This window comes from Sparus aurata, chromosome 11 (assembly GCF_900880675.1).
Source record: "Sparus aurata chromosome 11, fSpaAur1.1, whole genome shotgun sequence".
Lineage (NCBI taxonomy): Eukaryota > Metazoa > Chordata > Actinopteri > Spariformes > Sparidae > Sparus > Sparus aurata.
This window is the reverse complement of record NC_044197.1, coordinates 34,480,184-34,498,182: the sequence shown is the minus strand read 5'-3', so window position 1 is coordinate 34,498,182 and position 17,999 is coordinate 34,480,184. Positions and strand designations below refer to the sequence as shown.

The 17,999-nt window shown below is 42.1% G+C and overlaps 1 protein-coding gene across 1 annotated transcript in view; it reads right to left on the bottom strand.

The window, feature by feature from the left end:
- Window positions 1–1,851: 1,851 nt before the first annotated feature.
- The window catches only part of st3gal3a (ST3 beta-galactoside alpha-2,3-sialyltransferase 3a), a 120,847-nt gene continuing 104,699 nt past the window's right edge, over window positions 1,852–17,999 (bottom strand). Inside the window, exon 8 of the mRNA XM_030433739.1 lies at window positions 1,852–5,066. Within this exon, the coding sequence (XP_030289599.1) occupies window positions 4,962–5,066 (105 nt within the window). The 3' untranslated portion in view covers window positions 1,852–4,961. The remainder of the gene's footprint in view (window positions 5,067–17,999) is intronic.

Below are 17,999 nucleotides of genomic sequence, written 5' to 3'. Positions count from 1 at the left end.
ATGGATGCAGGTGCATATAGTATCATATTCATGTGAAAGTTGTGACAGAAAACCTACATTTACTAAAATACCTTCAATTTTCCACGACATTCTCACACAGACCACATTCTCTCAGCTTTCACAGTAACAATAAACATGTTTGTTGTCTTCTGTTAGATAAAACAGATATACTATTGCTCTTTGTACCACAAGGGGGCGCTGTTGTATAAGACAGGTCATAGTTAACATGCTGCACGTAGAGAGGTCAGAGTGCAACAACATGGCGACTATGTACGACACGACGCTGTTACTGAGAACAATGTTACAGTATAAGTTGTTGAAGTAAACGGCACTTGTTCATGATTCCACCGTCCCATCATTGTTGAGTTAACACCACAACGTTCACGTCATTCAATCATTTGAGCTAGAGTGCCACTGCATCTTACTTAGTATCTCGCAAGTGCGAGTTATTATCTCGCACGCACGAGATACAGCAAGTCGCACGTGCGAGATAGTAACTGGGGCGTGCGAGATAGTAACTGGCGCGTGCGAGATAGTAAGTCGCACTCGCGAGATAAAAAAAAAAACCTATCCATGTCACCTCCAGGGCTTCCGTACTACGGGTGAGATTTTTGAAAAATATTTTGACAGATTGAGACTTACAAAATGAGTCTTATTCTTACGAATGACATAACAATCAACTGCTTCAAGACATCTGCTGAGGCCAGATAATTGTGCAAATGTGCCTTGAACTGGGCAGAAACAAAGTTCATAATTTGTGTTAATTTTCAGCTTGATTTTCTTTGATATTCACATAAGCCTGGTCAGAAGGGGCAAAATGCAGAAACGTATTTGTTGAATCCAATTTATTTTAAATATTAAAATAAATGCTTATGCTTATAAAGCTTGCTTATGACTGCTTATATACTGCTGGTTTGGAGCAACTGGGTCACATGACATGAAAGCTATTGACAAAAAAACATAATTTCTGCATATCAATTTTCATACAAAATAGAGGAAGCACTAAAATACATTAAAAAGAGGTGTGTCTCATTCGTCCAGTTTACTAATACAGTCTGCTGCTGGCTTGGAGTCACTGGGTCACATGACATAAAAGATAATGAAAAAACCTGCAATTATTCTGTATTTATGCTAAGTAATTTATTGACTGTCCTTAAATCAGTTTCCAGGGATTCAGCGCGAGGCTCTGGGAAGTGAGCTAACCGTCCTCCTGTTGCTAACACTGGGTGAACCTCAGTAAAGTCGTGGCTGGACCTGAGTGAATATCCAACCTGTGTGTGTGTGGACAGCAGGTCTGAGCGGGCTTCAGACGGCTTTGTCAAGTTCACCTAGCTAGCTGCTGGGGTCTAATGAATGTAGCGTTAATCCAAGCGCAGTAATTTGCTCACAACATGGGAAAAACAGTAAACTCAGAGACGGTTAATAAAGGATATTTATGTGATTCTTGTTTTTATTATTGCCTAAGTTAGGCTGCCTAACTATACAATTGTTGCTGGCTGCATCACGTCCGGCTTCAATCAGTCGCCTGTTGCAGCCTTTGAATAGGATGACGAGGATTTTAGTCACTCGAATTAAACGGTTACTTGTAGAAATTATACAAATAGCAGTAATGACACTAATAATCGATTTCAAGATGACTTGGGGTGTAGTGCTTTCACTGTGTGCAACTTAAATTTGCCATTCGTCCGTGACATTAAACCTACAAAAATCATGTCTTGCAGAATGCAGAATGCCGAATGCATATAGGGGAAACGCTGGGTCTTGTAAACATTTTTAAAACCATTTATGTTTGTATTTTACAAATAATTTCCCACTCAGATGAGGATCCATTTGATGACTTATCATTCTGACCGTTTTTTTTTTTTTTTTAATCAATTTCTTGTTTAAAAGTCAATGTAACATTATGTTCATGGGATACATTGCACATATTATTTGATAGTGGTCTATATACATCACGTGCAAAAAAGAAATGGGAGAATAAAGCATAATTTCCAAGCAAAGTAATATCATATTACTCTTTTTTGGCGACCATCTTAGATTTTCTCTTTAAAAATTACCTTAATGGACTGAAGAATTTGGGCACCCCTTCTCATCTATGATGAGATACACCCTAAATCTAAATCTATACTTTGGTGCTTCTATCCATCGCGTAACCATTCGGCCCTTTTTTGTCAATAATTTCCCCTACTATTATGACTTGTGAGACTAACAATGGTCAATGAGAAGGATTTCCCGGTTTGACTTTACTGTTCCAGTAGACAACACCAGCATAACTCCTCTCTCTCCTCCATGACTGCAGTTGGGTGTTAACGACAAAAAAAAATCTGTTTGTCAACATGTTGTTGCACAACATGCATGACTCTCCATTACACAGGATGAAACTGCCAAATATCCCTTGTTTTTATTATTGGCCACTTCTGTCTGGTCAGGATATTAGCCAGCTCATATCATGTAACCGCTTCTGTTCCCTTCAATACCAGTGGTCAAACAAGGTCAACTTTAGCAGAGTTAAAACCATGAGCAACTCAGGTTATCACCTGAGTGCTAATCATATGCGATTGGCAGACAGTGGAACAACCTGAAACATGGTAAAACCTGACAAGATCTTATAAAACCAATTCCAACGTATTCTATAATCAATCTTAGATGATTTGCAGAATCAGTCCACTGTTTAAGAGTTACTGTAACTTACAGTAACAATAGAAGAAAGACACAGTAATGAAAGATAACATTAGGTTGTCATGTAACAACCAGAAAGGTTGAGTTGAATATGAATCATGTGCTCCTAGCATTTCTCCCAAACTACATTTGGATTGGCTCATTATGTCATATTATATAGCCTTTTTTCATAAATACCTCTGCCAAGGACAATGTGTTCTCATCCGTGTCTGTTTGTTGGTCTGTTTTGTCAACAGGATTACACAAAAACTCCTGAACAGATTTCTACCAAACTTGGATAAAGGATGGGTCTTGGCCCACAATAGACCCCATTAACTTTGGTGCTGATCCAGACGAAGGGAAAGATCCAGCATCTTTTCTCACCTTCTTTAACATTAGTGAGTGAAATGTGGACTGATGGGCCTTGGTGTAGGTATGCGCTTAACTTAGTGCTATTCTAGTTGCTATTCTAGTCCATGTGTGAATAAGGTTTGAGCTGAAAGAGGAGATACAACAGGAGGTGCACTTAATGGCAGCTTTAAGAAGAGTGAAAAAAATCCACACTTAAATCAAACAATCAACAATCAAGACCAACTAACGTCATCCATGTCTGAAGAACAAGGCCCTGATGGGACTTCATACACTTTAGTTTGCTACAATCAGATATCAGTAATGAAAGCAATTTGTTTTATATAATATCAGACACAAAGGTAGATACAGTTGTCATCTACAAATGTGTATATTACTCAACATTCTAAATGTATTACTGCAGAAAAAGGAGACACTTCTTTTTTGAGTAAGATGCGCACTTAAAGTCAGAGTTTGTGACCACACTGATCAAAGGAAAATAAAGGAATATACCTGTCAAAATGGACAACTCAGAGCCTCCATTGTTTCATTTAGGTTAGATTGTTTTCTGTCATCAAAGGAGGTGTCATGATTTCCACCCTAAATCAAAAATGTATCAAAATGAGCTTTCCATTTGGATCACTGGATTCTCCAACCCACCATAGAGAAAACAAGAAAAAAACACTTGAAAGACGACACAACTAGCTCACTTCCAGACTCTGATCCTGTGTGATGAAGAAGATCAGCTGACTGATACTGGAGTTAACTGTGACCATGTTCTGTTTATTTTATTTTTCAAAGATCCTTTATTGTCCAGATTGAACCCTCTTCATAAAAGAGGGTTCAATCTGAGTGTGATAATTGAAGAATGGCAAGCCATCAGTGCTGAGTTATTTATTTTTGATTTTTATAAATTTTGTTTAACCGAATCGAATCATGAATTTGGAGAATTGTGACAGCCCTGGACACTCAACAGCATGACCTGAGACACAGGTCAGACTTTTTAAATGAGCTTAAGTAACTGGTGGTGCCCACTGGTATGGTTACACCACATTCTTATGTCTCCACTCTTGATTCAGAAGCACAGCGCTCGTTCTTCTTCAAAACAAAGACACAAAGTCAACTGTCAATAAATATAGACATCTTTATGCTGTACATTCACAAGTGAATTTCATTAATTTCCTCTCATTCAGAGACACAAGCTGCTTTGGCTGCATTGGAAGTGAAATGTGACTCCAGTGGACTGAAGGGAAGAGTGTCTAGGGATCGTAGTATCTTCAACATTATACCACTGCTCTGCATCTGTTTGATCAGTGTTACTGCTGAAGAAGCTCCATGCTGACTCTGAGCCACTCAAGTGAACAAGCTTCAGACTGACAGGAGGGATTACCCTCAGATGTCTGAGACCGGTCAGGACGGCTGAATTATGTGTCATGTAGTGTTGTGTGCATTCTAGAGGAGGAAAGAAAATATGAGTTTGGTGCAGATTACATTCAGAGTGTGAGCAGAAGGACACTTGTAGAGGTATTCTTGGCACAATCTCAACACTTCATTAACCCAACATTTTCATCCTCTTCTCCCCTCTCTAGCCTGCAGCAGTCCTAGCAGGAGGACAGCCTGGTCATGGTGCAGGTTTTATCCCAACACTGCTGATGTACCCCTGAGCCAGGATATCAAATTCATGTAAATATACTAACCTGCAAATAGGACAAGCTAAATACTGCCACACAATGCAGATGCTGATTGCTGACAATGTGTCCCTATGCAACACTGGGACAACGTGTCCTGTTCAGTAGTCCTCATGCACTCAGTGTCTGCCCTGAGCACTGTGTGTGAAAGCTGCTGCTCTCTGCTGGTGACATGTCCCACAGAGCCTCAAGTTTCCCTCTTCAGGTGGTGGTGGAGTAGGTGAGCACAGTGCTGCACCGAGGAGCCTTGAAGCTTAGTGCAGACTATCAGCATCCTGCACCACAGATCCCACCGGTCCAGTCCTGGATGACTCCAGCCTTCACCAGCTTGACCAGGAACTCCTTCTCTTTAGATATGTTGTGAGTCCAGGACTGCAGAGGGCACAGAGACACAGCACATAAGTGACACAATATGATGGGAACTGATACTCATGTTGTGCAAAATGGTCAGCCTGTTTCCCTGAAAGAGGTGGGTTTTAGGATGATGATGGTGATGTGGGCTTGTCATTCTGTCCACAGCAGAGGTTTTCAAACTGTGGGCTGTTACTTCAGGCAGGCTGCTAATAAAAATGTACTCTTGGAGCGGAACGGGGTTCAACTCCCGGCCTGGGTCTCTTTTGCTGCGTGTCACTCCCTCTCTCTCTCCCTGTTTCCTGTCACCCTCTTCAGCTGTACTATCAATCAAGCCAATAAATGCCAAAAAACACTTTAATAAAAAAAAGTAAAAAAAGTACTCTTGTGTCTCAAAGTTGTTTTTGATTGCGATTGATTGTGGAGACTTCGCAGTGCTTGAGACTCACAGAATGCTGTTCAGACAGGTGAGTACAAAGTAGTTGCATTCACAAAAAACAACAACCAATGTGTTGCAATGGTGTGTTGCCTACCTTGGTAGTGTTTTATTCTGCTAATAACTCTGTAAGAAGTGCCAAAATATTAAAATGATGTAGCCTAATTCTTGTGGCACCCAACTTGTGGTGTCCTTAACTCGTTCTTTTCACTGTTGGTCATTTTCGTTAAGTTGTCAGAGTTTTGTTCTCCTTTTTAATAGGGCTTCAGTGAGAGAGGAGGTTGAATCTATTACTAGCCGTTTTTAGACAGAGCACCAAGCCGCCAATTTGCCCGTCCTTTTGACGGCTCGGTCCGTGGTTTTAGACAGAGGCCGGCAAATTGGGGGTCTGTTTTGGTCCGCCGATTTTCCGCCTCAGAGGGTACACTTATTTCCGCCTCAACTGCAATCTAAAAACGAGGCGGAAATGTGCCGGCCTCTGCGTGAGGTGGGCGGAGGTGTCAATGACCTGCACTGTTGTGCGACCCACAGCCAGGGAGTTTTAAAACCAGGAAACAGCTGATCACAGCAGTCAGTCCATCATTTCATCCGCGGACATTAAGATGAGCAACTGGACAGCCGCTGAGATCCAGGAGATGCTAGCGTCTCCTCAGTCTCTGTAGCTGTTTTGTTGTGTTAGCTTGATGTTGTGTTGGAAAGCTAAGCCCCCCGCTAAGAACCCAGTTCTAAACTCCAATGGGGTCCAATGTAAAGCTCTTATTTTGAAGACAAATTCGTTGTCACCGTTCACAGCCCAACTTCGAGCTTCACGTCACGTCACATGTTTACGCCTACCTCAGATGTGGCTTTTGGAAAAGGAGGAATATTACGCCTCCGTTTTACAAAGACAGGCCGGCACATTGCCATCCTTACCCTGGAGCAAATGTGCTGCTTTTTCTATCTCAAAAGGGCTACTGATAATCAGTTGTATGAGCAGGCTGCAGAGGGCCTTTCCATAGATAAGGAGTATATTGCTGGTTTGGAAGTGAATCTATTTCTGGGTTCTGTTTCAGAAAACAAAGAAAACCTCCTTTCACAGCCTGTTTTTCAACAGAATTCTGGTTATGATGTTGAAACAGGTGGTATAACTACAGAACCATACTGTATTTAGGGAGAAGACACACTGAACAGGAAGTCATGACGCCAATTCTGGACTTTCTTTTTGAGGACCTTTTATCTGAGTCCTGCACCTTGAGTGGTCCTCTTAGCTTAACATGCTGTGACTGAAGGGTAAAGTTACCATTACAGGACATTAAACCTGGTTGATTATTGTTGTAGTGTAGGTAAAGTTGATTAATGAATAATAATATTGTGTTTGTTTGCTTGGTTTGCAGCTATTAGCATTATTGTGCTTATGGGTTTGTGAGTTTGTCCTCTCTTCTCCATGCAGAATAGCTGACATTAGTTATCACATGTATTAAAGACTGCTGTCAACATTAACTTTAATTGAGTTACTCAGTTATGCTAAGCTACAATCCAGTATCACTATCGATTAATTTGAGCCATGTATCACATTGCCTTGTAAAATCTTGCCATGTTTTTTTCCTCTTATATGCAAATGCACCAACAAAGAAGTCTAGACTGTCTGTTCCAGGGAGAGCACTTTGAGGAGACCCTCCATGTTGTCCTGCTTTAGACTGTCCACTTCACAGAGACCACAGGTGGGCTCATCCCTCTTGCTTGATTGTTACCATCATAAAATCATCAAATGAAAATACTTTTCTCACTGCCTTTTTTATTGTCTGTGCCTGACACTTGTCTGACACAGTAGCCCTTTTCAAACAGAGAGGCTGCATTATCGGCGCAGCAGTGCTTCGCCAATTTTCCTCCATTGGTCATTCACACAGAGCGAAGCAGCTCCATCTTAAAGGAGAACTTCGGTTGATTTAAACATGCAGCTTCATTGCTCAAGCTACCCTTGACTTGCCAGTACCGAAGACGCGAAAACATTTGGTCCAGCCATTACAGAGCTCCGTGAACGGAGACTTAGCATTGACAGCTAACAGCATGTTCACGGTGCTCTGTAATGGTTTGACCAAATGTGTTCGCGTCTTCGGTACTGGCAAGTCAAGGGTAGATTGAGCAATGAAACTGCATGTTTAAATCGACCGTAGTTCTCCTTTAAAGATGAACCGCTGTGTATTTCACACAGCAGCTCCAAAGAAAATGTGATGGTACACGTCATGATGATTACGTCTGTGTGTTTTTAAGGTGTTTCCCCGGTTTCCTCCTGTCAATTTTAAACCCTTGGACAGTTTATAATCATATGGATGCTGTTATAATGTGTAGTGATTGAGATCCTGACCCACCGAACATCCTGATATCTGACAAAGTTACGTTTCTCGCTCTAAATTACATAATTAAATAACTGGCATCAGTTAACTGAATGCTGTCTGACTGTCATTCACAGGGACTCTGTCGCAGTGACAACAACACAAACACTTGGTGAGTTAAAGTGTTTTTGCCAGTGACAGATGCTGTTTTTTCGGACAGAAATGCGACGAAGAGTCGGTAGGACAGCTGGGAGGACAGACACTTCTCCATGTATAACCGTGGTATTTTTTTCCTTGTATAAGTTGCCAAAGTCAGTTACAGTTACTACGTTACTTTTGTTTGGTCATGTAACCTTGCTTTGTCGGACATTACTCTTTATTTTGTTGACTGAGGGACCTGTATACACCGCTAGGGATGTATATCGTTAGGATTTTATCGATACCGATACTTAGCTATGCAATTACAAATACTCCGGAACAGATAACCAGGACTTTTATATCTGGCAGATGCCGGAGCACGACGCAGCAATTCAGCTGAATTTAGCACCGAGCAGACAGGAAGTTAAGTACTGAAATATCAATCTAACATCCGGTTACTTTTCAAAGTAAAACAGTCCGTGTTGACACCAGCACACAAATCTCAAAAAAGAGACAAACACAAGCTCTTCTACTAATCCTTTGGCCGGGAACACTTCCTGTTGTTGTTTTTATGACACATACCTATAACTGCGGTCACGGGTGATTATGTGATTATCACGGAAACTCCTCGGCCACGCGACGGCAGCTGTCTACCGTACTGTGCCGTGGTGGACTCAAAACGCAACCGGTGGGGGTTACCAGACGGCGGAGCAAAACCGGATTGGAGCCGTAATGCAGCGGACAGTATGCTGGGGAAATTCGGGGTAAGCAACTTCACCAAACACTTGGAGCATAGTATGAAGCTAAAGGAGTGCGGCATGTTTGATTGCTATAACAATGCGAGTACAGTTAGCAGCCCGGCTAGCAGTCCGACTAACGCTTAAGACTGCAGTGCTGTGACAGCAACACCCGGTTTCATTTCTGCGACGTCAAGTACGGAGTTTGTTGTTAAGTTTATAGTCATTACGGTTTGGTAGACGTTCAGAAACCATCCATGTCAAAAACTGATAAAAAAATCATCAAAAATCTTTTTTTAAAGTACCGATAACAGTACCGATTGTCCAGAATCTTAACGGTACCCTGATACCGACCCAATTAGGAGCCGATACCAAAAAGTATCGGTCCTCGGTATACATCCCTATATACACCGCCTTCCATATTATTATGCAAATTAGATTTAAGTATAATAAACATGTAATTTTTTGTTTTTCAATTAAACTCATGGATGGTAGTGTCTCAGGGCTCTTTGGATCCCTGAAATCAATCTCAGACACCTGTGACAATTCGTCTTCCAGGTGAGCCCAATTAAAGGAAAACTACTTAAGACAGACGTTCCACATTCTTAAGCAGGCCACAGGTTTCAAGCAGTATGGGAAAGAAAAAGGATCTCTCTGCTGCCAAAAAGTGTCAAATAGTGCAATACCTTGGGCAAGATATGAAAACATTAGATATTTCACAAGAACTTTAGCGTGATCATCGTACTGTGAAGAGATTTGTGGCTGATTCAGAGTACAGATGGGTTTGTGCAGATAAAGACCTAATAAGGAAGGTTTTTGCCAGACAAATTCATCAGATTTGGAGAGCAACTGCTAAAATGCCATCACAAAGCAGCAAACAGGTATTTGAAGCTGCTGGTACCTCAGGACTCCCACGAACTTCAAAGTGTAGGATCTTCAAGAGGCTTGCAGTTTGCATAAACCTACTATCCGGCCATCCCTAACCAATTTCTTACGAGCAGAAATGGTTGCGGTAGGCCCAGAAATACATGAAGACTAATTTACAAACAGTCTTGTTTACTGATGAGTGCCGTGCAACCCTGGATGGTCCAGATGCATAGAGTAGGTGATTGGTGGATGGCCACCATGTCCCAACAAGGCTGCGACGTCAGCCAGGAAGTGGCGGAGCCATGTTTTTGGCTGGAATCAACCCTATTGAGAACCTTTGGAGCATCCTTAAGCAAAAGATGTATGAGAGTGGGAGGCAGTTCACATCAAAACAATATCTTTGGGAGGCTATTCTGACATCCTGCAAAGAAATTTAGCAGAAACTCTCAAAAACTCACAAGTTCGATGGATGCAAGAATTGTGAAGGCGATTTCAAAGTAGGTGTCCTATGTCAACATGTTACTTGCATAATAATTTAGAACGCAGTGTAGTTACCAGATTGTCAGACCAACACACCCTCAATACGTGCAGCCGGCTTATCCATTCACGCTGGTTTTGGTTCCGCAACACTGCGCCTCTGATACTACCTCCTGAGGCAGATCAGTGCCGGAGCAAAATTTCACCCATCGCCAACTCCGAGACATTCAAGAGAATGAAGAGAGGCGGAGGCAAAGAATTGGCGCAGGATCCTCGCATCCAAACGGCAGTGTGAATGGGCCTACTGGCTGTTGTCCAGAGGACCACCACCGTACCGCTGACTCCTTGTCTTTAAGACCACTTTGCTTCTGACATGAATCTCCAACTGTCTCACCCTGCAGAGGAAACTATCTCGCATTACCACCGACATACATCCCTGTGCCAGGTTTAAAAGTGTCCCTGTATCAAAGAATGCATACTTGAAATTTCCAACTGTAATAAAAGTAAATGTCCATTTCTGAAGTAAAGTCTATTATTTCCATTGAATGTTTTTATTTCTGCATGTCAGTTAACTGAATGTAAAGTATTTATATGTTGTAATCAACCAGGAATAAGCTGTAAAGTACAATTACAGAAATCAAACTATACACAGCTAGATAATGTGACGCTGCTGCCAGTTGTGTTAAATTACGGTGTTAATATTCATCATATTTATTTAAATGATATACAATGTACTTTTCTCTTATTAGTTTTCTTCTGTGATCGCAAAACAAATGTTGTTTGACTTTGTTCACATCATAAGGTTTATATATTTTAAAGAAAATGCTTTTGTGTATGGAAAGTTAATATCTTGCATTTCTTCAAATATTGTTTTATGTTTTGTATTTTTGCCTTTGATCAGTGCTGACAGTAGAGACTGACAGAGGTGTGGGGAGGGAGTGAGGAGAAATGACAAGTGTGACTCTGATCAAAGACGTCACTGACATATAATGTCAGGATTAATTGTTAATGTGAGTCAGTTCATGTTTAATATGACATGTGTTGTTGTCCCATCCAGCAGGATAAGCCCATATTTCTGGAAAGTCAGTGATGCTACTGTTATGTGAACACCTGGTATTAATATCTGATCTGTATCTGGATATGTTATCTTACAATCTTACACTTGTAGTCTTGTTTCTCCTCACAGAGTGATCAGATCTCAGTGGCAAGAAAAAGGTCATGTGATAGCCATGACAGCCAAAGCGGTCTGTAGGCTGCATATCATGACCTTCTTAACCAGGCTTATGTTGCTTATACTGTACGATGGTAATCAGAGCTAGTGGAGCAGCTTGCTAACACTAGTTTGATCAAATGTCATTGTCTGTATCCTGTTAATTTTTAATCTTAAAAGTCATCTGCTGACACGTGCTGACTAAGTTATTTTGTCAAAGGATTGTCAGCAAGACGTTGTCTATGAGCAGTCACTAAAATGAATGAGTTTACATTATTGAGGGTCTGAGTCCTTTTTCAAGCAGAATTTGATATAATCTATATCATTGATATTTTTGGCTTCTGGACCGTTTAAGATGTGACCTTGGACTAACTGATTATTAGAAGAAAAGTGAAATAAAGACAAATCAATTGTTAGGTGCATCATTTGGTAAGTTTGATTTTAGAATGGATTTCCTGTTTACCAACCTCTGACTGACAGCTAACTGAAATTGCTGCTCTGTCAGGAGGATAACTATCTTCCCTCTTCAGTTGTGTTGTTACACACACAGTTGGTTCTTGTTTGAAGCCTGCAGAGACAGAATACTTAGTGGAGAGGGAAGGTTAAAGAGAGAAACAGAGATAAAAACTGGGATAGAGAAACAAAGGATTACAGTACAGGACAAAGTATCCTTTCTTCTTCACTTGGAGCTTGTCTGAACAACAGAGATGGAAAACTTTGGGCCTGGATCAGTCTAGACTAGCTGCAAACTGCATACTTTCACAGACCTGAGAGTGAAATTGATCTGTTTATCTTACTCTTGGCGAGGAAGCATTCCAATATGTCTGACTAGAACCTTGAATCCGAATGTTTGGGTGACAAAAGTTTAAATTTCTTTAGGAAAAACAGTTATCACAGTTAACAGAAAAAATACCAATTTAAAAAACATTGATTAAGATATTACAATAGTGATAGACTTACTAATACTCACAAAGGGATTATATAGTGATAACAGCTACACAGTTTAATCTAGTCATGGTATTTTTCTTTCTTCAGAACCAATCACCAACGAGCACTGCACAATGCACGCTAATTAGATTTGAGTCCACCTCGATGATGACCTGCTCTGATGTCATGCACACATGGGCAACAGTCATCTCACAAGGTTGAGGCAGCGACAGTTTTTAGAGCCAGATGCTGCAGTTGCTCTCCAGCTACTGCATGACCATGGGCACTACAACATCTCAGATCAAGCTGCTGCACTTGGCAGGCAGACCAACAGGACTACAGTGGGCCGAGAGGAGGTGGACTCTATGACTACATTATTGAATTGGGCTCTGTGTTTACTTCATTGATGCGGACAGAGCGCAGGACTACAGAGGGACTAGGAGAGGTGGACTCTGTTGACATCATTGATGCAGGTATAAGGTTGGTCATGATGCCGGGTGTCTGGTCTTTGCTTCAGTGAGAATGATGCACTAAAAAGTGTTTTAGGTCCTAGAATGGTGTGATAAATTCAAAGACTTTAAGATGATCAGCTCAGAACCCTCATATGATGTGTTCTTAGAAGTTGAATTGGAAATACAAAAACCTCTGTTTACCAGCTTTGCAGGAAGTAAGATGATTAATTCAAACCAACAAACAACTTCAGTGGTGTTTGTGGACATATTATTAACCAGCTACAGCTGAACATTTGCTGGCAGTTGCAGTTAACACGTTTTCCTCTTTTATCTAATGAAGTGATATGATTTGTTTGTTATTTAATAAGACATTTAATAATGTCATTTCAATAATGAGATGAATAAAAAAGCTCATCATGGTGTTGCCCCTTGGTTGGAAACATGTCACCTGACATCAAAACTGATCAGTCTGTGTAACAAATGGAGGATATTAGAAAGCAGAATTTTTCTTGCCTGTCTCATTCATACATGCCGGGGGCAGAGCCAAGCAGCTCTGTGCCTTCATGAACAAACACAAAACAGTGGTCGGCTATGAAATAAGATGAAGGGAATTGCATGTCTGTTTCAATGATCCTGGCTAAGAGTGATTTATTAGCAGGCTGGACACTGTCAGACTGTAAAGTGGAGTGAATGGCAACTTTGACATCAATATATCACGCTGTGACTGCTATGCTATCAAAATCCAGTACCCAGTAATTTTACATCATTTGAGATTGCATACACATCCCAGGCCACTACTTAACATGCTGGGTAAATCACTCCTAGATTCCTGAGAGGTGTTTAAATTCACAAAAAGTCACAGTAAACTGTTCCAGTGTAGCATAAATATAGAAAACCAATCAAAAGCATGTTGGTCGAAAAAATTGTTGGGTATATTTTATTATGTGGGAGTTGTCCATTAAGATTAAAATGTGCAGGAAATAGTTGGCTACACACCTGTGGATGGAGGAGATGAATCATCAACCTCAACTGTAAATTCACCACCATGTCAAATTAACTTAGGTCTCAAAAATCTAGCAAAAAAAGCCAATCGAAGTATCACATGGATGGTCACAAATTTTCAAATTTCATCAGCTAAGACTTATTACGTTAAGTCAAACAGAATGGAATATGAGGATACTTTAGCGATTGTGCATATTTCATTTGTTCACAAAGAAGTAAAATCTTTGTCAGCATATCTGTGGAAACAACTTCTCAGCCTCAAGCATCTGAGTGGGTGTTTTTTTCATGACAAGCTGTGGACCACCCCTGTGGAGTGCCATAGACTGTCTTTATCCTACAAACATTGACACATAAAGTACCTCCCCTTTTCAAAAGGTCTACATAGTGTTAGCTAATGGCCATTAATAATTTTAAAGTGTAACTCCACTAATTTTTCACATTAAAGTGGCCTACAGGTGTGGAGGAGTGCTACCGCATCTGTGAACATAGTATGTATAGAGCCTTTTGTGGCTCCAGAGGAAGCCGCATGTGGGTACATCAGTCATTTACATTAGCCAATATTTGGGAGGACCCATTATGCTTTTAAGTATGTATTCCAGCTGGAAAGTGGAAGTAAAAGTCCCACTACTGTGTATTAATGGTATTTTTGCACACACAGTGTATTTTGGCATTTTTGGTGGATGAGTTGGAAAATCACTTTTGCATTTTTTTCAGTTTTAATCAATTCTAGGTAAACTGAAAACATTCAGAAACTGCTGCTGGCATTGAGGGGATACAATGGGGCAACTGTCATATAATACAGCTTTGATGAAACAATGCTGCTGCCCACAGTCACACAGATCACTGCAGCCAACACAGCAGACGACTCCAACAGCAGAGAGCCAACATCTGTTTTTCTGTCATTACATGTATTTAATATCTACTCTTCTTATCATCAGCTGTGAAGGAAAGAAAACGTATCGAGATCCTTTACTTAGGTAAAAGTACTAATGAAAATACTCCACAACAAGTCAAAGTCCTGCATCCAAAACCCGACTGAAGTATACATATGTAAGTAATTTTAGCCAAACAAATTTAAAGGGCTCAGAATAAAAGTACTCATTATGCAGAAACTGTTAGTGTTTTAAAAACTGATGTGGATTCATATTCCGGCTGCAATAATGTGGATGTGTCATTTTACTATGGGTGGGAAAAGTAATCCATTCTTAAATGACTCGCGATTCGGACGTGGAAGATTCTGAATCTATTCACAAACATTAAAAATCGATTTTCTACACGTTAATTGAAAACGTAATGTTGACGGAACACAAGAGGCGAAACTCGGAAGTGGTTACACCCCGCCTTTCCGAAACCCCGCTGTTCCGAACATAGACTTCAATTCATCGTAATGGCTGGGTTTCCCTTTTTTTCAAAGACCCCGCTATTCCGAAAAGTCTATTGGGGAAACCCCTCCATTCCGAAACCCCCCACTCCGAACGGACACAATCAGAAAGGAAACGGAGGCTGCGCATTTATCCTTTTTTCCTTGGTGGGTTCAAACGGATCATGTGGCTGATTAACCGCAAAACAAGCCTACTTCATATTAATGACATAACGCTCATTATGCTTCAGCTGGACAAAGGGCTATGTTGAATTGAAATTACTTTATCATGCTAAATATCCGAAATTGTATGAAAATTGCTCCAATGCGTTATACCGATCTTCGTGCATATTCAGACACAGCCTGATATGGGTTCTGAGCAAAGGAATGTCTGTTTTCTCCCCCGGTCAGCAGGAGTGGGGGCTGCAGGCTCGCGCCTGGGTGAAGTGGGCTCAAGCCAGAGTTCAGCCGGGCTCGAGCCGAGCGGGGAGAGAAAAAATGTGTATTTCTTTTGCTCTGTGGGAGATCTCCCACAACAGAGTGGATGAGAAAGCAAGGGGGACAGATCTGCCCAGCAAACATCAGAACGCAGAGTGCAGCCTTTGTCTGTCACCTGGTTCAGCACCCTGGACAGCTGCCTGCGTAACTGGATGTGGGAATTTGATGCATTTGAAGCCGCAACATTTGGTCAGAAACGTCATATATGATAACATTGTTTCGAGTCGTAAACAGTTCTGTAAGTGGAAGAAATAAGAATCAATTATGCTATTAGTGTTAGTCCTTCTTCATATAAAGTTGTGTTACATTCGCACAGCTGGAGACCGCTAACAAAGTTAGAGACTGTCACACCGCGGTGAGGGATGTCCTGTCTTGGGGTTTTTTGTCTTGTGAAGTTCATGTTTTATTTTGAAAAGTAACTCTCCTCTCGTTTCAGGTCACTTGGCCTTCCTCTTGTGTCACCGGTCTGGCGTCTTCCCTGATCCCTGATTGTTTCCACCTGTGTTCCCTCCCCTCATGTGTATATAGTCTTTGTCTTCCCCTGTCTTCGTTGCCAGAGTATTTCGTTCGTTTCGTCGAGTACGTCCAGCCCTATTCACAGCCTTGTTCATAGCCCTGATATTTCAAGAGAGATAAGTATTGCCAAGTTTTGTTTTTGCATAAAGTTTTCCTCTGTTGTAGAGTGATTTTGATTTTGAATACCTTTTTGGTCAGGTTTTCGTTTCGTTTGTTAGTTTAGTTTTATAGCGTTTGCTTTTCCTCCTGTCGGAGTGTTTTTTGTTCTTTAAAGTTTTCTCAGCCTCTTTCAGAGTAGATAATTTCATAGCCTGTGTGCCTTCCTCCTTCGAGAGCCACTTTTAGTTTAAGTAATTTTCATATCATCTAGTTTTCTTAAGATCAGTGTAGTCATCTCATTCCTCCTGCGGGAGCGTCCTTTGTTCTTGTGGTGTGTTATTTTGTTGTCCGTTGGACCCATAGTGTTTCTTAGCCTGTTCTGTTATCACCCTGTCTACAGAGAAACTATATATAAAAATAAAGCCTGTCTGTACAACTGCCTTCCTGCATTTGAGTCCTCATTTTCAGCTCAAGCCTGCCAGAAATGGACCCAGCTGAGGCAGAACAGCTATCAGGAGTCCTGCGTGACCAAGAAGCCCGCATCTCACGCCAGGAGGAGTTCCAGAGTGCCATGGCGGCGCAGATGGGTCAGCTCTCGTCTCAACTACAGGGGCTGCTCGCTCAGCCTCCTCGACCCACCGCCCAGGCTCCCGTACCACCGACTCCACCTACTCCGCCCACTCCTCACTTTGGAGCCGGTAGCAGATTGGCTCCACCAGCTCAATACTCCGGGGAACCAGGACTATGTAAGACATTTATCATAGACTGTTCTATTCACTTTGAACTAACCCCTCACGCATTTCCCACCGACCGAGTAAAGATCGCCTTCATGATCTCGCACCTAACCGGGAGAGCCAAAGCCTGGGCGTCCGCCGAATGGAGAAGGAGATCGGCTGTCTGTAACACTCTCGGGGACTTTGAGGCGGCGTTAAAGAGGACCTTCGATCCAGTGGCGGACGACCGGGAGAAGGCTCAAGAGTTAAGTGGATTAAGGCAAGGCAAAGACTCTGTGTGTGATTATGCTATTCGTTTCCGCACGCTATCAGCTGAGAGTGGGTGGAATACCACAGCTTTGTATGATGTGTTTTTTAAGGGGCTAGCAGCCCCGATCCAGGATCTGCTTGTCCCCCTCGATTTGCCCGCAGGATTGGACGACCTCATCGCGCTCGCCATCCGGACGGATAATCGACTTCGGCAGCTCAGACGACACCGGGGAGGAAGTACCGGCACGGCGGGAGGAGCACCGCTCCCTACCTTTCTGAGCCGCCCGCTGCCTCATGATGCCTCGCCAAGCCCATGTCATCACCCCTCGACTGAGGGAGAGGCCGAACCCATGCAGCTGGGCAGAGCGTGGCTGTCGGAGGAAGAGAGGCAGAGACGGCAGATGGAGGGAAGGTGCTTTTACTGTGGGGAAACTGGGCACCTTGTAACCACCTGTCCAACCAAGCGAACCCCGACGGTGAGTCAAGTCGTAGCTGCAGCCCCTGCTTCACGCACTTTGACTAAAGTGAAGGTAACGCACCACACGGACACGAACCTCAATGCACTTATTGACTCTGGGGCAGATGAGAGTCTGATGGACTGGGGTTTAGCAGAGGAATTGGGCATTAAATCTGAACCTCTAGCTTAGCCCGTCAGGGCCCGGTCTCTCAATGGTAAAGAGCTTTTCACTATCACTCACATCAGTGAACCCGTTCACCTGCACATTAAGGACCATGAAGAAGAAATTCGTTTTTTCTTATTTAGATCTGCCTCACACACACTCATTTTGGGTCGACCATGGTTGTTTCGCCATAACCCCCAAGTAGACTGGAGATCTGGAGACATCAACAGATGGGGAAAAGACTGTTTAAAAAATTGTATGGGCTCAGCCAGGGGCAAGAAGGAAGCAGAAATAAACCTGTTCTCTGTCAACCCAACTGC